Source organism: Parambassis ranga, chromosome 4 (assembly GCF_900634625.1).
Source record: "Parambassis ranga chromosome 4, fParRan2.1, whole genome shotgun sequence".
Classification (NCBI taxonomy): domain Eukaryota; kingdom Metazoa; phylum Chordata; class Actinopteri; family Ambassidae; genus Parambassis; species Parambassis ranga.
Genome location: NC_041025.1, coordinates 6,691,246 through 6,712,743, shown reverse-complemented (window position 1 = coordinate 6,712,743; position 21,498 = coordinate 6,691,246). Strand labels below are relative to the sequence as shown.

Below are 21,498 nucleotides of genomic sequence, written 5' to 3'. Positions count from 1 at the left end.
TTAAACACAAACACAGGAGGCTGCGTTGCCCTGGAAGTAGTTCACAGGCTGCATCTTAACATGTAGCTCATGTTAGCCTACTGACTGTGCACGTTTTGCTGTACTAACTAATGTAGTGGTGTGCTTCAGTTGTCGATATTGATAATGAAGTGCACAAATGGCGGATATCATAAACCCGGAGAATGAAGAAGATCTGCAGGCTCAAGTAAGCTGAAAGTCTTTCTGACACAAAGTTAAGATACCTGTAACTTTTCACACACACACACACACACACACTGCAGGTTACTCCCAAAACGTCTGGATTAATTAACACATGATGGAAGTGATGTTTGAAGCTCAGCAGGGTGCACAGAGGCCACACATCAACACAGTGCTGCCAACACAGCAGGAAACAAAGAAAAAACCTGGACACACAATAACACCATTATAAACGTACACAGCCCAAAATAAACTTGTAGTTTGGGTCGGCTAAATTACACTCAGGTCACAGCTGCCAATTTCCCAAAGAAGCATTAACAGCACTGCTAAATATAACTAATCTGTCTAAAAATAAAGAAGCTTTCTGATAACACAGATTTAAATGCTCATGTAGAGTTGATACAGGATCATTTGAATATAATACATCTACACTAACTAAATGAGATAGTGTGTCGGGGACAGGGTTATGTTATCAGGATGACAGTGGCTATTGTTTACCTTTCCAGCAATGTTTTACAGCATCTCCTATGAAGATGCTGCAGGGTTTTAAACATGTAAACATGACCTCAGCCAACATTTGGTGCCCACTGGCCCAGTGGAGCGGCCTTTCAGCTTCGCCTACCTTAGCTCTCATTATATTAATAATATTACATTATTTCATGTTACATACACAAAAGTTAAAAGATGACAATTTCATTGGAGGTTTGTGAAGCCTCTGGACTTTTGCTGGTAAACACTTACAGTACAATAGCTACAGTTATGTATCTATTGTACACAGTGAGTGGCGTCTACTCGTGTCACAGCAGCAAAAATCAATGTGCATATTTGTGTATGTAAACCAACAAATTATTACTAATAATGAATCCTGGCAGGGTGCATTAATATTGATATTAATAGCTGGAGAATATATTGTGAAATATAATGAAGGCTTTGAACTTTGACTTATACTTTGAAGCTTTAGACTTTGAAGCCTCTTCTACACCTCTTGTCCACATTACTTTATTGATTAATGCATAATTAATGTCTACAGACTGGTGTGATTGATGTTTCTTCTTTGTCATTGTTTCCTCTCATTTAGATTGAGGAGGTCGAGGCTTTGTCTTCTATCTATGGAGATGAATGGTGTGTGATAGATGAAGCATCCAGAATATTTTGCATCAAAATAGCCAACGACTTAGAGGAGCCTAAACTGACAGCATGTTTGCAGGTACATTAAAAACCTATTCATATCAATCACAATCCAATACCTGTAGTTTGTGTGCACTGAATGATTTTTTTTTTTTTTTAATTTTCACATTGATCAGATAATTCTCCCACCTGATTATCCAAGCGCAGCTCCACCCATCTACCAGATCAAGTAAGTCTATTTGCCTTTCAAATTTAATATGGAGGAGATCTGCTGATTTGAAAGGACAGCATCCCACTCAAAAACCCACTCCTCGTCCTACTCAATAACCCTGTGTTTGTTCTCGGCTTTTGTAGTGCGGCGTGGTTGCGAGGCCCTGAGAGGGCCAAATTGGCAAACAGCCTGGAAGATCTCTATGTGTGAGTGCTTCTTATAAATTCTGACTTCACGAGGAGATACTGTGGAGCAATATTAGCCACAACAAAAGCATCCCATTATTGTTTTCACTGTGCAATATCATTGTAGTGTGTCGCTTTGTGTCTGCGTGCCTTAGAGCAGCGTTTCCCGACTTTTATTGAGCAGCGGCACATATTTTACATTTAAAAATATCCCACGGCACATCACTGCATCAGGTCACCTTTTTTTTCGATTTCAATTTCAACAAAAGTCATTTAGCATTAGCTTTCCTATAGAGCAGGTCTATATCGTATTATTTTATCACACTACATGTCATATCTGTCTCTATGGCCTCTGCATGCTCATGTGTTTAAACTTCTCTGCATCGCACAGGCGCACACACACACACGCTAGCAGGCGTGCTGCCAGAGCAGACAATGCATGCGCTGACACAAAAATCTGTTCACTTATCTAACTCTAGGGGGTATTTCATTGTTCTGTGTGTCATATGTTTCTGGAATAGACGATCTAAGACTTATTATTTACAGTAAATGAATACTAATTTTCCAACCAATTAAGTGACATTGGATAATTTCCCACAGCACACTTGATGATCACTGATGTCACACTAATGTGCCGCGGCACACGCTGGTTGGGAAACACTGTCTTATGGAGGATCCACTCACATGAAAATATTTCAATTTCAACAGGGAGCATGCAGGGGAGAGCATCCTCTACCTATGGGTGGAAAAAATGAGAGATTTCCTGGTGGAGAAATCCCAGAACTCTGAAACAGGTGAGGTGTGAAAAATTAAATTGGTGATTTCAGCCACACTTCTGTGAGTATTTTGTAATGACTTGATTGACATTTAAGTCTAGAAGAGCATGCTTTATAAAGCTGTGGGTGTGCCTTGGAGATTTTTACTCTCATTAATTCAGTTGAATGTTAACCCCTCCAATTATAAGCCTGCCCTCATCAGGAGAACAACAAGGCAATTTGAATTCTCATGTGGTCAAGTAAACATATTTGATGTAAAATGTGTCATGTGGTGTATTTAATATTCCAAATCAGAAACAATGATGTTTCCCTAAAGCTTAGCAAGGAGTTTAAATGAAGGTATGTTTGTCATTTTCACATTGTTGATGGTCAAAGCTATGAGTGTGGTAATTGAATACAATGCACAAGGTAATCTGATTTACTCTGTTACTTATAAACTCCAGTTGTTGCTTATTCAAATCATTATTCAGGCGTTTTTGCTCATATCAGCCAAAGGCATAGGTTACAGGCTTTTGTGTGGGAAGCATTGCACATTAGACTAGAGTCCACCAAGTGACCCTCCCGTCTTGTCCCAAACAGCTTGTCAGTCACTCCAGATCATGCATGTCTGTCACCCCCGATTATACCTCTGATTGAGGACTTGTATACATATAATTAGGAATTATTTTCACACCAGCAGCATACTGAGCAGAGATCAGAGACAGAGATTTGTGGAAATATAATTAATATTTTAATGACTTGTTGGAGTTGATGGTTTGTTAATGGGAGCCAGAGCTGTTTTTTTGTCCAGAGAAACTCTGGGGACTGTCAGTGGTACTGCACTTCACCATCAATTTCAAAGTGTGGTTACTTCTGCAAAAACCTTGACGGGCTTGCTGTGCCTGGTAACAGTTGTTAAGCAATGATTGGACAGAGGTTCTGTTTTGCAACAAGACAACATGATAAAATCCACAGTAAGTCTATTGTTTATCAGCAGCTCAGTTATTAGATAAATTGCCTCCTCTGATGGGTCTTCCATGTAGGTTCTGCCACGATGCTGCTTCGTTACTAACACAACTACCTAAGTACGGTCTAAAGCGGAGATAAGATGAGCACAAAGGGCATTAAAAATCTCCCTCAGACTTTGAGTGACTGCACGGAATTAAGATTGATATCTGTGTAATTCCCCGTGTTCCTGTGACAGAAGCTTTTGGAGTGTAAAAAGACTAAAAGGTGCCCAAATGAAGGATTTTCTACAAGTGTCACCAGCAATCAGGTCTGAATGGAGGAAGGGGGGGGGGGCTGGTCTGTCTCATTTATCTAGCACCAAGCTGAATGTGTTATTGTGGCGACAGCTTGAGCCACAAGCCAGACAAATATTAACTGCCCCCCTATTGTCGCATGTCACGAGTCCCATGTGGTAATAAGTATAACTGCTCACAGCTCTTCAGCTCAGGAGTGGAGTTGACGGCTAATTCATTCAAAAGACGGGCACATGGTGGGAAAGAGGTGGGGGGGGGGGTGATAAGGCTGAAGATGCACATTGCACAGAAAAGAAAATGAAACAGGAGTAAACATGACAGAAAGGACATGGAAAGTAAAGAGAAATAATGGGTGTGATGATGAAGTTCAGAATAATGAGGCCGCACAGAAAGCTGAAGCATGAGAACATGTCAGGAAACCTAATATTTGTTCACCTAAAACTGAATCCCATACATTATGAATGAATTTTAGCAGCTTCTGTTCCACTTTGTCATTTCCTACACATCCACTAACAGCTCCTTTATTGGAAATTCTTATGAACCATATTATTATTTATTACCAAAATGAACATCAACAGTGGATTAATTCTAGTTCAAATTAATATGCATGCAAAGCCTCATACAGCTTTTTTCTTTGTGCCTTTATTGTTGTTAAGGTTTTTTTAAGCTACATGGTTTTTATGATCATAGTGTGTCTACATTATTTCCTTGGCTGTAGTCCAGAAATTACACACATCCTACTGTGTTTGTACAGAGTCAATCACACATACAGAAATATCCTAAAGCACCGACGTTTTAATCCATAGCCAACATGTCGACTGAGCTCAGTTTCCTCAGTTGTTTGAGCAAACTGATGGAAAAATGATCGGCTTTCTTTAAAATCATTATTTTTTGTGTCTGTGTTTAAAGATTTGCATCTCCAGTAGATCTGGGGTTGAGAGCTACAGATACCTACCTACTGACCTTACGATCAGATAATGGTTTTCATATTAAATATGTTATATTAAATGACAACACTGGGCCAACATGAATATTTCTGTCAAAGTGAGGAGGAACCAGTCAACATTGCACATTTAATTGACCTCATGTATTTAGGAGCGTATTTCCTAAATTGGATATCAGCATGGTTAGATATTGAAAGATGGACTAGAGTATTTTTGGTTTTCATATTTTCACAGTTTATTTCTCAGCATGTAGACACTTTATCGCTGCATATTTCCACATAATATCACACTTCATGCAGCTGACTTTATCAACTTGGCTTTCTATAATCAGATGTAAGAGAAATGTCATGCATGCAGAGATGATCACATATGATCATCTCCATTGTGCTGATATTCAGTACAATATATATAGCCTGTACATACATTTAGGCTGTGCTCACATGTATTGTTACCATGACAACGGAGCACTTATTTCAGCTCACCTTCAGATCAGCTCATGGTATCTGTCAGATTTGTTGAAATTAACCAACTAGCTCTTCCTCAGTAATCCTCACCATGCTGCTCCTCAGAGTGATATCAGCCTCTTCCTGCATTTCAGTGTCATTGTTAAGGTCATGTGATGATAATTTGGTGATAATTTGCTCGGTAGGTGTCTTTTTAATGATTGCTCAATAAAGACTTCCTCTCTTTTAACGACACATAATGTTTCATATGTGACCTACTTCAGTGGATCAGCCAGGAAAAGTGAACATGACTGCTGAGGAGGAGGAAGCAGATGATGAAGACGTGCCTGACTTCAGTGCTCTCAAACTGAACACAGAAAATGCACATCTCTTCCTGGATCCATGTGGTACAGCTCATTCTAGTCCTCATTGAGTTCAGTTATTTTAACATCAAGCATCCAACTTCCTCTCATTTTTTTATCTTGTAGATGATGAGATTCCTCCAATAACTCATGGGAATACTATCACAGACCGACGCAGCACCTTCCAGCCTCACTTGGCTCCTGTGGTGACTCCCAGACAGGTAGAGCACATAAATGTTTTACAGTATGATAACAGTAATATACTAAAAATGCATAGCTCCAACAGCATGTATGAAATTTTCAATTTAAATTTCAACCAATGCCTTATTTGTTTTAACATGAAGACAGCTGTAGGACAACAACTCATAGGAGATTGCATTTGATGCGGGCTGTGAAGAGATAAATGATGTGAATGTGCTAATTTACGCAGCATTCTCACAATCTGAAACATCGCCTGGCCCCCTTCCTGCATGCTAATCTCACTTTCTGGCTCTCTGCTAACATACCGGGCTCGTCTTAAAAGCTTCCACCTGCTGTGAAGTGCTATTTGGATGAAAATATTTGCAGACGAAGGCGTTCTCCAGAGAGGAGACCTGGAGAACATTTACAGATTTCCATATCCTGGGTTGTCAGTTGAAGACACACATATACACACATATATTACTTAAATCTTAACATTTAAATCAAACATGAATAACACTCAGTTGTATATATCTTATATTTAACTTTGCATAACATTTTATAGTTTGATATGTGCTGTTTGTGTTGCTTGTTTTTTAATGACATGGCTTGTCACCCATTCCCTCTCCTCCACTTTTCACATCAGCTAACTGGCAGCTAGATAGCTTCTGTTGGCTTAGACCACCTTACTGTATCTTATTAGCCGAGCTAGCCAAGGTGCATGTGATTAGCTAAAATATGAAAGGTGACAGCTACACTGCAAAAATAAAAATAAAATGTATCATGAAAATGCTAAAAAAAAAGTTACCCAAAGGTGGCTACAAGAAGAGTGCAGCTCTGTCTGTAGCCAGTCACAGATAGTTCTCTATATATAAAATGAAAAAAAACTCTGTGTCCTAACATAAATATAGTACCTTATTCTTATTTTATAATATTCTGTTGTGTTATTTTACTCAATTAAGAGTTAATGCACTGCTGTATTTGCTTGATAATGTGTTATTACTTTATTTAATAGGCTGTCTGGACAACATAAAAGTGAAAGGGCCATATTTTTGGACTTCCAAACCTCTGTGTCATTTCTGAGTTGCGGGTGATTTACCCTCATAAACAGTTGACTAATGCTGCTCTGCGCATTAGTCAGCTGTGTCAGACAGCATGTCGACGTCAGACATCGTCACCACCACCAGTTTTAGTCTGACAGGGTGCCGCAGTTTTAATATACCTGCACTTCAGGGCTTCAGTACAAGAGCGGCTGTGCTGAAATGGAGCACAGCACAAATGCTTTGTGTCAGCAGGTTTCACACAGAGTAGAGTTGACTTTCACTTGACATTCATTGTTCCACCTGTTGCAGGTCAAAATGGTCCTGGAGAAGCTGTATGGAAACAAGAAGATTGCAAGCGCCACGCATAATATTTATGCATACAGGTTTGTAATGTCACAATAAATATACTTATGCCATATGTATATACATTTTAGTGTCATGTCGTTATGCAGATCAGGCTAACACCCGCTGCTTAGCGTCTCATTAGTGGAGAAAATGATGAGATAGACTCAAGGCCCACCCCTCCTCTCTAAAGGGCACATTACTGCAATTAAAGGTCAAAAAAGCACCAGAGGAAATGAAGGCTATTTGACAGTGTTAGGCCATGTGATAATAACAACTCGCTGTATGGGTGTTTTCTCATGCCTGTTTTTTTTTAGTGTGGCCTAATGAGGTCGATGTGGAGCTGCTGATACATTGCCTGGGTGGTCATTACTCACAGGGAGGAGATGTTGACATTTAGACCAGTTAAAAAAAATACATTCCAGTGAAGAGGCTGCAGGTGTCACAGAGTCATCCTGTGATCAACATGTCTTGATGTGCTCCCGCCTAATAGCAAGCTGTTGGGATTCTGTCTGTTGTAGGATTTACTGCGAGGACAAGCACAGCTTCATGCAGGACTGTGACGACGACGGCGAGACAGCCGCAGGGGGGAGGTTGCTCCATTTACTACAGGTTATTATTTCATTGAGAAAAATACTAACTCAACAGGTCATTCTTTCAGCCGCATGCTAAAATCTGTGTTACAAATGTCAAAACTCCAAAATAACGGATGGTGAGTGAGTTCAGAGCACACAGAGCTTCTGCCCAGTATTTACATCACAAGCACATTGTTAAATCTGCTGGCAGCATTCAGCCTTCTCTTGGCGTTTGCATGCTTAATTGGTGTCTCTGTCCTGTCCATTTTCACAGTCTGCATAATTTGGCATCTGGTGTGACTTTTAAACAGGGATTGTTATCAGTGACGAGCTTTCGTCAGACTCTAAATGTTATGTGTGGTAGTGTTGTGTGCTGTCAATTATAAACATTTTTTTTTTCTCTTAATGATGACGCCAGATGGAGTGCATCATGGACAACCAACTGCTCCATCAGTTCAGATAGTTAATGCGACACCATTGATGTAGATGATGCTTTTTTTCCACTGAAGGCATCATGACAGGTCACAGCAGGAAAAGGTACAGGGTGAAACATAAAATGATGATGATACATTTATGAACTTCCAGGCTTTAACATACAGCTTCTTTATCTTGCAGCTGAACTGTTACAGTCTGACAGTGCCAGGATAAATCCTGCCTCTATGGTGGTTATAACATTCTTTTTGGTTTTTTAATGAAATTGTTGGTATTCATATAATAAATGTCAACCATAATGACAGCATCTAGTCTAGGCAACTGCAAAAGAAGCCTGTGTTAAGTCAGTTACCGGAAGCAAAATTATTATTTAGAGGATAGCGATGTATGAAGCAACTCTTGGCCGATCATATGATGATTGATAAGACAACACACAGAGCAGTTGATTCAGGAAGAACCCTGTAAGCTCTCAGAGCTGGCCCCATCATGTTTTCTGTTGTTCCATGAATCACATCAATCCCAATGACTCTTGGATGGGCATATGAGTGACTGACACATATTTTAAATTGTGTATACTAGACTGAATCTGCTCCACATCGTCTGAAAAAGCTGAGTCTAAACAGTATGGTAGAGATACTTGTTGATACCTTTAACTCACTGACGGTTATGACTGTCTCTAATCCTGTTAGCATCCATTTTGACACACAGGCTTTGTGGGATTTGAAAATATTGCTTGAACTAGCAGCAGGGCCATACCCACATTTAGATAAGAGAGCTGCACAGAGATGGAATCTGTACAGTTTAACCTGAGGAAATGAGCGCAGCAGTGGTTATTTACATAATGTGTAAATTTCATCTTCAGAGAACTTTGGTCTCGTGCTGGTGAATTCACAATCCTTTTATTTCACATATCAAAGAGGCATTTGTCACTGGATTGTGCTGTCAGATGGCAATGATTCACACACACACACACACACACACACCCACATCACACTGAAATGTGCAATTGTCCACACACTTTTTTTTGTCTCCCAGTAATATTGAATGAAAGCCAGTGAAAGGTTTGTGACAAAAGCAAAAGTTTGCTGTAATGGAAGCTCAGCAGTGACTTGTAGTAGTTTTGTCATACTCATTAACAGTAGGTGCTGCGTCGTGTCAGAGCTTTTCCAGATGAGATCCATGACTCATGTCAAAGTTCATACTCATTCATGGGATGCCGGCAGTCCTCTGTGCCCGTGTGACCCTGTTAGAGGGATAAATCGCTGTGAAATAGTGCATTGGATTCTTGGTGTGGACATGTCAGAAACTGAGATCTGCTGCACTGAATTCAGATGAACCAAGCTGTCTTTGACTAATACACTGTTCCATTCCAAAATCCTCAGACACTTAGGGCTTTGCCAGTCTTGGTGCTAATTTGCTTAAATGATCTTTTAGACAATTGGACAAAGAAAAGCTGCAAACTTGTGCTGAAACATGCTTTCTTTTAAAAAACTGGAAACAACACATGCAAAATGTGCATATGTCCCTACAACCTTAAAATGAAGCTGCAACAGTCAACATTTGTATATTAGAAATAGTTCTCTGTAATGTGAAAACAATCACCTATCGTCCACAGTGATCACTCACTGCTGTGGCCTGGAACTACTGTTTTAGGATGGAGTGATGCATCAGGTCACTTCTGGCGGATTTACTGTAACTAAGTGATAGCATCGGGTCTGCTGTCTTCCTGCTCACCCTTCAGAACGACGCGCTAATGAATCTTCTACTCATGACACTTTCAGCGTACTGAGCAATTTACCTGAAGAGCTTTCTCCTTGATCTGTTTCCTCTAATCTCACTCCTCTCCACCAGCCTTTTCTTCCTGTTTCCTCATTTAGATGTGTGTGTTCTGCCAGTGAATGTGGAAGTGTGACAGCCGTACGTGGATGAGCCTCTGCGAATGACAGATGGAACTTTTGTGTTGCAGTGCAGGGTTAAATTGGAAATGCTGCATTTTTCCACTTACTTTCGGTTAATCCCATTTCAGTTTAATGTGTGTTTGGAAGAACAGCCAACCTGTGATGACCCCCCCCCCCCCTCTCTCCTCTCAGTGCTTCTGTTCCAGCACAGTATCCATTTTGTTCACACGCTGGCTTCTACTTGAGATCACGAGAGCCACTCTCCCTGGCAGGATAATCTTCATATCCACGCCATGCTCTGTCCTTGATTTAGAAATATGTTGATGTGAGCTTCATTCTTTTGAGGATACTAATTGTACATTGTTTGAGATCACTGTTATCTTTGTGGGCTGTGTGGCTCCTTATATCTTCTGTAAACAGTGTTGGCTGATTAGGATGGGATTGCTTTCCATTTATAGAAGAATACATTGAACCTTGAACCCTTCCCTTAATGCTGCAGTTTAAGCTGAACACATCTTGGACACACAAAGATGAAAGAAAAACAAATTCTCTTCTCTAAATCCGTAGAAGACAGGAACACAGAAAAGTACCACTATTTTTTTGGATTGTCAGGCCATCAGATTTAAACAAATACACCTCATGGTGATTCACCCGCTGTATCACATCTGGTGTGAAGCGTTTAGTCTACTTGAAAATGGCTGCCAAGAGAAGGGTGTTGCATCGGAATGTATCGTATTTGTCCCTTAGCCGACTTTTTTTTTTAAAATTCACACTTATTTTAAAAACGCCATGCGTTTGTCTCTCACCACAGATTCTGGACGTGCGTAATGTCATGGTGGTCGTGTCTCGGTGGTACGGAGGTATTTTGTTGGGTCCTGACCGCTTCAAACACATCAACAACTGTGCCAGAAACATCCTGGTGGAGGAGGGATACGCTGCCTCTCTGGTGAGATGCTCTCCAGACCATTTAAATGTCTCTCTGTCATCTTCCACTGACACATCATCAGTCAAATTTGACTTTGCTGCCAGTTTTCAGATGCTGTAAACCACCTGGTCTCCTGTAGTTTAATTGACTTACACCCTCCAATTATTTGGAAACAATCACAGTAGATTGGCTGTAGATGAGATTTATTTTGCCTCTATAGCAACCAAAGCTAATTTATCCTGAGTTATCATGTCAGGCAGCACTGTACATAGTTACAGCAAGACTTAATAAATAAATCAACAGTGTTGGTTTGGTGTAAATTGTATCCACAGTAGCTGTCATATTAAAGATATTGGTTCATTTGAAGTACCTGGTTGCCACATGTTCTGGAGATCAGACATGCTTTCACCAGCCTGAGGTTAGGTCCAGTCTGCTTTGAAGTCATCTTTGTGTTCTGCAAAGTTATTCCATTGATAACATGATTGACCTTTGAGTGGCAGCCACAGGTAGATTAAAGGTAACGGCAAACCTTCACTTGAAAGTATCCTACTTTAAAATCCCATCAACTCACTGTACAAATGAGCACTCCATTTTATTCTCATCCTCACAGCAAAGGCTCAGATCCCCCTGAACAAGTTTAGGAGCCGCTGCCTGCGGAGGGACCAGTGTGGAGGGCTTAGCACCGATTCTATGCAGCAAGAAAAAGTGTGCAAAAAGAAAAGAGAATGGGAAAAAACTGTTTGTTCAAAGAATGTTCCGCCAGTTATACACCACCAGCTTTAATCCACATGCACACAAACACACAGACGAGTACCTCTAGGACGACATGCACACGCTTTGCATGCACAGAGGTTAACTTGGGTAACTTGGTTACTTGAGTGGGTTGGCAACGCACACGTGCACAGCTGTCACTTAGGGTGATTCAGTTACATGCACGAGGATTTTACAGCTTGAACTGGTTGTTGACTTGCTTGATCATATGTACACATGGCTCAGAAACATCATTCTTATCACCTGCAGGTATAAACACCCTGTTCTTAGTTTGTGCTGGGTTTCTTGCATGCTCGGCACAGTGTAGTATTTTGTTGGTTTCACCCTCACCACTAGATGCCACTGAATCCTTCACACTGTTCCTTTAACAACTCTTTTTCTGTTCATAAAGTGCTTTTTAATTCAGAGTGGTTACAAAAAACGTTTTGCTCACATCAGAGGTCCGATCTGGAAAAAACTGTGATTTAAGAGGTCAACAGAGCAGAGCATTTATTCAGACCTTCAGAGGAAACCTTCGGGCAGTTCCGGCTTCTTTAAAATGGCAGAGTCTCTAGTGATGATCAGAAAAGCTCCATTGTGATGTTTAAAGGTCAAGCTGGACCAAATGTTTTTGTCAGCAGGTGAAAACTGCAGAATCACAGGGTGAGAAGAAACAACCCTTTCCCTCTGTAATAAGAAGCACCATGACTCTAGGATGGGAGAGGTGGGGAAGAGTTTAGACATGGGTAAATACAAAGTTTGATCAAATCTCTGAATACCTGGAAGAAAAAATAGACTGGTGTGAAAAAAAGCCGTAAACCAGTTTTACACCTCAGGAAAGCAAAAAGGTGAAGCTTATCGCCGGTTACTTGAGTGGGTGGCCATCAAAAAAGGAGACTACAAATGAAAACAGCATCATCATACAAGGACGTAGAGCAATATCTCAAATATTTTGCTATTTTTACAGAAGCACCTACATGCTGTCAGCACAGTATTTAGCACAGGATGCTTTATAATAGTTCCTGGGAACGCCACGTTTGGTTTGATGCAATTATTAGAATACATTAAAACAGTATGGTGCATGTCAATCAGTACATTGCACATTTGCCAGCACAGCGGGAGATGAGGCAAAAGAGTCCATCACCAGTTGTAAAGCAGCTCTTTAATATTAAACATGGAAAAAGCTTTGCTTCCATTAAACGGAGTGCTAATGTAACGTATCATTAGTCCGTTCATCCTCTCACCCCTGTCCTCTTTGTTTCACAGGATGATGCCGCCAAATTAGGGGCAAAGACCAAGAAGCCAAAAAGTAAGAAGGCTAAGTGAATTTCAGCAGAACAAAAGAGACTTTCATTTATAGCAAATGCTTCTTTTAATCCAGTCTCACTGTGTCAGAGATTTCTTTCTCTGACTGTGGTGATAAAATGTCACCTGGGAATTGTTAGCTCAGGTGATTACATTATTTCTACATTCTGTCTTGAAATATGACATGTTTACAGTGCAGCATGTTTTCAATAACACAGACTGTGCAGATCTGACTTCTGCAGGAGTGTTTCCTTACAGCCATCTGTCTCACATTAGGATCATAGATGTTGAGAAAACACTGTCATTAAACGGGAGAATTAACAAGTTTGCTCGCTGTTTATTTTAATGATTCTCGGTTCCTTCAGAGATGATGATGTAATCCTTGCCATTACTTGTTAATTAATCTTTCAGCTGAATCTGCATCTGAATAAAATTCATAAACAGTTCATTCAACGTTTCTCTGAAATGAAATCACACATCGCTGCTCAACAAAAAGTTCACAGAGTTTTACTCACGCTCACTCACATAATTCACATGTCTGTTTTCCCCAGTGCATGTGACATTGACTTGAAGCCTGTTAAATATTCAACTTTTCACAGTTGCACGTTCTTTCAGAGCATTTACCTCACACTGGCTCCTGTGGGGTTTTGCCTCACCTCCCTATTTTGGTGTCACTCGATCCCTGGAAGACACTGTCTGCATATTAACCACTCCAAAGCTGGCTTTACGCAGCAGAGGGCTGCTTTCTAAAAATATCAGGGGCTCATCTGTGCACCCTGCAGTTTGATTTCCACCGACTCAACACGATTATTGTAATGCAAACAAAATGTAAGATTTTATATGTTAAACACATAAACGGTAGGATGCTGTCAAAAGACATTTCCTTTGACTGGAGATAAAAGACAATTGAAAAAGATTTATAAAATCTGTTTTCACCATGTCTGTTTACAGAGCAGCCTGCTCATTCCAGCCATTAAGAATAATTGCAGCTAATTCACTTAGCATTGTTTCTTCCTGACAAGCTGTCATCACACTGAACCCAATCATCGCAGACTTAATCATATTTTTTAGGCTCGTGAAAAACCCCAAGGCTGAGCAGAATAATTAGCTTGCATATTATTTGGAATTTTATCTATAAAGTTATTTCTGCGCTAACACAGCTGGGGACTGAACTTTGTGTGGTCCTGAAAGACGTAAACAGAGAAGTAGAGTACTTTGAAGATAATTATGCAATATAAAGCAAAGAGTGTAATGATGCAGTGGAACAACAGATGAATCAAATTAAACACATGACTGCAATACACAGTATTACACCAAAATATGATTCAGTTTAAGTTTAAAAAACAGTAAATTATATTGTAGAATGCATGATAGTAATTATAAGTTCTGACAACAGATTCAACACAGCACATTCCTGCAGGCATCCAACCTGCCAGTGAAGCCAGCGTCCTGCACAGGGGGTGTCCTCTGCACAGCTGGACACACCAGGGAGCACATGTCAGGAGAACACAGCCACACGCATACAAAACTACAAAAATGGCCTGTTGGAAAAAGATAGAATACATTTTTAATTATTTCTAAATTAATATATATATTTTTCTACAGCTTTAGTCATATATGTGCTTAAATCTGATAACATCATACGATTCTTCACAAAAAAAGGTTTCCATTGTAATAATAATTAAATAATTAACAAAAACAAGAGGGAGATGTTGTTTTTCACATTGGTCATTGACCCGTGACTGAATCACTGATTGATGCTTTATCTGTCAGACTGGCTCTTTGCTCCTTGCAGCCCGCAGCAGCGATCATTTCAACTTCACGCGTCTGAACCACTTCAGTTTTTGATTACAGACTCCAGCCTTTGATCAGCTGCTGGGCAGACAAAGAAGCAAATTTGTCTAAAAAAAAAACTCACCAGTAGAAAGCCCGGAACTTGTTTTGTCTTCAAAATAAAAGCACCCATCACACCTCTTTGTCTCAGAAAACACACACAGGCGGAACCATGTTTGAAACATGATGGTGTATTTAATGATTTTACACTGGGGAACAAGCTGCATGTTGTTAGTGCATGCACAAGCACTTCACATGTTTAACTTTGTTTTGGATGCCCTGCAGGCTTCATGATGGATTTGATTATATTATTTTAAATACTGTGTCGTTGACAACAAGTCGTGACGTAGGCTACCTCTCTAAACCTGCGTTTTAAGTGCACATTTCATCATTCTGAGAGGGGGTTTCACCCATTCTACAACGTTGCAGCATGAGCTGTATTTTGAAACGATAACCGGATATTGTAGTCAATTTAAACCCTGTGTGTGTTGTGTGCCTTGACATCGATGACAAAACCATCGGTGCGCTCCTAGGTGCCCGCAATTGACTGTCCAGAAAGAAGGGAGCGCTCCGAGGACATCCAGTTACCACCAATATCCTAATGCGCGATTATCACCAAGAAAAATCAGATTAATTCAAAGCTCCTGTCCCTGCACGTCACAGACACATTCTGTGAAGGAAAATGGGAAATTTTGGAAAAGTGTCTCCATTCAACCACAGGTCTTCACGAGTGTTTAACTCCTCATTAAAGTGGAGCGGGGGGATTGGACGCATTGTTGGACTTGTCCGGTGTTTCCGTGCGCGCTGTAATAAAAGTCTACAATGATTCCTGCAGAGAATTAGCCTGACTATGGGCGCGCACATCCTGGAGTCCAACTCCAGCGGCAACTTGACGCCTGCGGTGTCTGAGGCTGGGACTGTCCTCCCGGGCTACCTGATGGTGATCCTGTCGGTTCTCATGGTGACGCTGGTTGTCGTGGTGGTGGCCGGGAACGCGCTGGTCATCATGGCTTTTATCGTGGATAAAACACTAAGAACTCAAAGTAACTATTTCTTTCTGAACCTTGCTATATCGGATTTTCTCGTGGGTGAGTTGGTACCTTCTTCTCCTTCTTTGTGCTATAGTCTTTTGTTTCTCCCATATGAATTAAACGCTCATTGCGCACGCCCAAACACAATTTCCCTACAAATATAATTAATGAGTCACTGTTGATGCGAGTTTGCGGTGACCTTACCGCCCCTTTTGCTTAATGTGTTGCATTAATAAAGAAATACTCCACAACGCTCCGTGTATTGCGCGTAGTTGTGGCATCCCTGCCTTTTATTTCACACGGCACATTGCTGCTCTTATCATTTGTAAATTACACGCTTCTCTTTAATGAAACCATTAATGTTAGATTGCTGCTGTTCCCATAATGCCTTTTCCTCATCCATTACAGGGGTTTGCCTTCTTTTTGCCATGTGTAATAGGACTCACATCCAGACTGACAGGAGGTCTGCTGGGGTGTGAATGTTAATAGTTGAGGGTGTTGAATCATCATGCTGTGTGTGTGTGTGTGTGTGTGTGTTCCAGGTGCCTTCTGCATCCCTGTGTATATCCCATACAACCTGACAGGCAGGTGGATGCTGGGTAAGGGTCTCTGCAAAGTGTGGCTGGTCATGGACTACCTTCTCTGCACAGCTTCAGTATTCAACATCGTCCTCATTAGTTATGACCGCTTCCTGTCAGTCACCAGAGCAGTAAGTACATGCTGCGGAGGTGCTCATTACCACACACCCACCTACGTAATTCACATACTACCACAGTCAATTCTAAAATGTGTCACTCCCCAGGAGCAGCTTGTGCTGCTACTGAGGAGTCTTTTTACATTCACAGCTTTGTTCCCTCTTTAATCTCTGCCTTTGTCCAGTCAGTCTAAAAGTTGAACAGTCTTCTTTGTTTGACGAGTAAATATTATCATTGTAAAGGGGGGACTCCAATTACTTGACATGGAGAATTCACTTTGCTCATTGTAGCACAGCACTGAGTCTTGTGTGGATCTGAAATGAGTGACAGGGCATTCATGCATTCATGTGCTTTTATGTAACATTTGTCAAAGTGGTTAAATTTGTCAGCATTCCTTAGGTCCACAAAAATCATATGACAGATTTACACAAATGCACTGGAGTAACCCCAGTGATGTCATCAGTGGGGTGTGGGGTAGAATTGTGGATACATTTTGCATTGTGGAGGGAGAGCGTTTAAAAAAATGGTGATTTTTTTTTATTTTTTTTTTTTTATTTTTTTTATTTTCTGACATCAAACACATAAAAACAAGTTCGAAAGGCGTCAATCATTTGTTTTTTTTCTTTTAATGGGGTTTTATCCTTGTTTTTTGTCATTTCTGTTTCTGTCACCAAAAGCAAAAAGCTCTGTCAAAGCTTTGTGTTTTTGATAAACATATTTTCATTTAAACTTTTTTTAAGTGCTACAGTCTGTTTTATGTTTCACTTACTAAAGCTTGGCTAGAAGGATTTTTTTATTTGCCTTTCAGGCAGGCTTTTGTCCCATTTTATCTGATGTTGACTGACGGTTTGCTCTCAGTGGCTCAGGATGGAATCATATCTGTTTTTCCTTCATCTTCAGAGCATTTCTTTAATTCACAAAGAAATGGAAATTGGGAGTCTTGAGCTTTTGTAGAGAACACTGAGGACTGAGCTCAGAATCAATGCTGAGCATCGTGGAAGTGGCTGTATTTCATTATCGATTCTTTTTTAACTTGCTCTTTAATAGAAATCACATCAACAGCAGCACTGTTCCACAGTGACATGATGCAACTGCAGAAAGACATCTGATGGTGAGAGACAAAGACAAAATAAGACAACAACAACAGAAGCAGAGAGTGGTAAATAGAGGAGCCCTTCTTAATGATAGAGTTTAGACTGAGAGGAGGTGATGTGAAAATGTAGTGAGGGTACAGAGAATGAGCAATGGGTGAGGGTGAGGGCGAGGGAGGACTGGATCGGGTGAAACCAGATGTCTCTTTCATTCTCGTGTTGCATCAGTGAATGTGGCTCAGAGCCCGACATTCCCCTCCTCTCCTTTGCTTCAGTGACACACTGTGGAATAAGAGCTTCACAAGTGGGTTTTATTTACAGCATCCTTCTGCTGCTTTCTGAGGCACCACAATGCATCGTTTCAAAAGAGATACAGAGAGCAGAACCTGGTGCGTTTGTCAGCCTGTCAGTATGTGAGCAGCTGTGGAAATGTAATGGTGCATCTGTGAGTCACTGTGCCTTTTCTCTATCACAGGTTAAATACAGAGCTCAGAGGAACATGACCCGCCAGGCTGTGTTCAAGATGTTGGCAGTGTGGGTGCTGGCCTTCCTCCTGTACGGTCCTGCCATCATCTTCTGGGAGACCATTGTCGGTCAGAGCATCGTCCCGGCCCACGAGTGCTATGCTGAGTTTTATTTCACCTGGTACTTCCTGCTCAGCGCCTCTACTTTTGAATTCTTCACTCCTTTTGTGTCGGTGTCCTTCTTCAACCTCAGCATCTACCTGAACATTCATCACAGGAATAAGAACGGGGGCGCTTGTGGCGAGGACGACACCAAGCCGCAGAGGAACACAAAGAAGCACAAAGATGGAGCGTGGTCCGTGTTTTTTGTTAAGACACGGAAGGTGTCCTCCAGCGAGCCTACTGCTATCTCCGCCGTGATTGAGGACGATGATATCCTGTCCCCTTCTTCCAGTGGGGACCCTAACACCAGTCAAATATTCATGCAGCGAGAGAAGTTCTCTCCAAACAGAAAAAACTCCAGGCTGTTTCAGCACACAGGCTCCTGCATGGCGCCTGGCCGTAGGACACAGGGATCCCGTCTCTCCCGAGACAAAAAGATTGCCAAATCTTTGGCCATTATAGTCTGCATTTTTGGGATATGCTGGGCTCCATACACTCTTTTAATGATTATCCGTGCCGCCTGTAGTGGGGAATGCGTGGCAAACTACTGGTATGAGATCACATTCTGGCTTCTGTGGCTGAACTCTGCCATCAACCCGTTCCTGTACCCTCTGTGCCACAGCAGCTTCCGAAGGGCTTTCTCAAAGATACTGTGTCCTAAAAGACAATCGGTGCAGCCTCAGATTGAGATCCAGTCTTGTTAGATGAACTCTGTTCACTTCCATATTTTATGAATGCAGTAAATGTTGGTGGTCAAACACTGTAAAAATCCATAAATTGTTCTTCCATCCAAAAAAAAAGACGAATCCATTTTTCAAATGTAGAAGTGAGAAACAACATGTTTGACAGCAATACGACGATGCAGCACAGTCAACCTTCACAGACAATCCGTATGTAGGACAGGAGTGATGTGGTTCAGGTTTTTGTCACTGCTGAGTTCTTAATGTGGTAATGGCTGTTAAATGATGACTTATGCAGCCAGATAGAGGATGATTATCATCATTTAGGCTAAGACATTATATGAGACACCCACACCGCATCAGGATAATTCTGCTCCATCTGACTGAAGACAAAAAAAAAACCATCTGTTGGGGCTGCCGTGATGAGAAAACCTTTCAGCTCCTGTGAAGACGAGCGGATGTGAAGTGAGGATTTAATGTTTTCAGGATCTCTCTGCACCCTTTTAGTTTCAAACAATTTGGTGTTAATTTTAAAGAAGGCCTTTTGAAAGAAGCTTTTCATCATGCAGCAATAGAAAAATACAAGTAGAGTCCTCAGAGTTCAAAGAAGCCTGAAAGAAGCTGTATTTGTTTACTGACCTATGAGTGTACTTTTATTACAGTGACATTTTATATTGTTTTATTTGAACAGTGGACTGAAGGGCAGGCCTCAAAGCTGCTATCTGCCAACACTGAATCTGCACTTACATTTGAAAAACGTGTTCCTGTTGATGTTAAAAATGTATTCAAACTTTTGTACAATACAATCTATGCCAAGCTAGCTGGTTGTGTTCATTAACTGCAGTATTTATTCTGACACTTGACTGGTTTATACCACTACAAAGCTACTATTTGACTACTTTGTATCTTGAATGTGTGTCGGTGTAAGTAGCCAAAGAATAAAAAGGAGACTGCGTACCGTTCTTGTTACTGTATACATTATTGGGGCATAAAATGGAACATCAGGTGTTGAAAGATGGTTTGACTTTTTAAAATGCTGTATTTTATCATTGCCATCAGTTAGATTAGAGGTCTGATGCCACAGCCACTGGTCACAGGACATGGTTAGCTAAGCATGACTATAGTTTATGGCAAATATGGCACCTGGTTGCCGCTTTACACCGAAAGTAGAAGCATCTCCAAAATTGTGTTCACAAATGCAAGGCTCACAGATGCAGAGGGCTGTGAAATTACATCCATCTATTCACGTATTCGAGCAAAGCCTGAGCTAAATCCGAGGCTTTCTAACTGTTATAGAAACACAAGAACACTCTGGACGGGTCTGACTTCAAGTACAACACAAAGTCACACTTTGGTGCTGATGAACACGGACTAACCCACATCATATTCATTAAGCTTTTGAGACCAGAATGATGAAATTACTCTGATTTCATCACCACTGATGATGAGCAGACTGTGACAGAAGTCACACAGCATTAACAGCATCTACCAGCAGGTCCGTCACCCTTTAAGGCCCCTGGAAACACATCTGTCCAGTACAGTACGGTATGTACATGTGATGTCAAGCTGATGGAGAGGTTTTCTTAATTTGCTTTTTTTTTCTTTTATGCATTCATTTAATGAAGTTGATCACAGCTAAGGTGAGCTAACTGGTCGCTTCACATTTAAACAAAATATAGAAATGAAGAATGAACAAAGTGCAGTTTGTAAAGTGTTTTATAACATGGTAAAGGTTTTATTTCTGGTTCCTCTGATAAGATGTTTCAGGCATCTACTGTCAGGGCATTTGCATGTCTGCTGGTTGGTTTGTACATTAACAACATCCACCTGGAATATTACCTAATAATATTACAGACACCAACACAATATGAGGGAATGTTGCTCTAAGAAGGTAAAAAAAAAAAAAAAAAAACGAAACAAAACAGTCCAAAACACTGCAGTGAAAACAGTTTTGTTTTGAGGAATGCTGTCACACTTTTATGACTAGATAATAAACACATGACAGTGAAATGCGTGACAGAACAGTGAGGCTCTGACCCTTGGTACATATTTCCAGCACAGATGAACAGACTCAAAACATGTCCAGAAATCCATCCTCTGGGATTTAAGAGAGCCAGGAAACAGCCGCCCTGTGGGAATAATGTGGGATATTTCACTTGAGGGAGAAAACCCTTGGAGATTGTTGAACCATGACATGCAATTCAAAAATCATACTTTAGATGACACCGGCTTCTATCATGCAAACAAATCCACAAGTGATGCTTTGAATGTTAAGTATAAAAATGAATACAGGCACAGCAATATAATCATATATTGTGTTCAAATGTGCAGTGTGGCATTTTAATGTGGACGGTTGCAGAAGATCATGTCTTAAAAAGCATAGAGTATCTGTTAATACACAGTTAGAGACCTTCTATCTGGCTGTCAGTTAAGTGGCTTTAAGCGATGTCCTTTCCTTCAAAGCAGCACACAGCTGTACTCTGTGGCAGGAACTCTTATAAATAATAAATGCTGTGATCTTTGGCATTTTCAAACTGAGACGTGAAAACACTTTTCCTAAAACAGACGCAAAAAAAGATGTGGGGATACAACTGTTGTATGTGC

At 40.8% G+C, this 21,498-nt stretch overlaps 1 protein-coding gene across 1 annotated transcript; it reads left to right on the top strand.

The window, feature by feature from the left end:
* The first annotated feature begins 19 nt into the window (after window positions 1-19).
* On the top strand, window positions 20-19,837 carry impact (impact RWD domain protein). Its single transcript, XM_028403816.1, has 13 exons — window positions 20-205; window positions 1,277-1,405; window positions 1,503-1,555; window positions 1,681-1,743; window positions 2,431-2,516; window positions 5,411-5,533; window positions 5,615-5,709; window positions 7,021-7,094; window positions 7,575-7,665; window positions 10,770-10,904; window positions 12,900-12,942; window positions 16,345-16,511; window positions 18,064-19,837. The coding sequence occupies exons 1-13, from the start codon at window positions 158-160 to the stop codon at window positions 18,916-18,918; spliced, it is 1,962 nt and encodes a 653-aa protein (XP_028259617.1). The 5' UTR covers window positions 20-157; the 3' UTR covers window positions 18,919-19,837.
* Window positions 19,838-21,498: the final 1,661 nt, after the last annotated feature.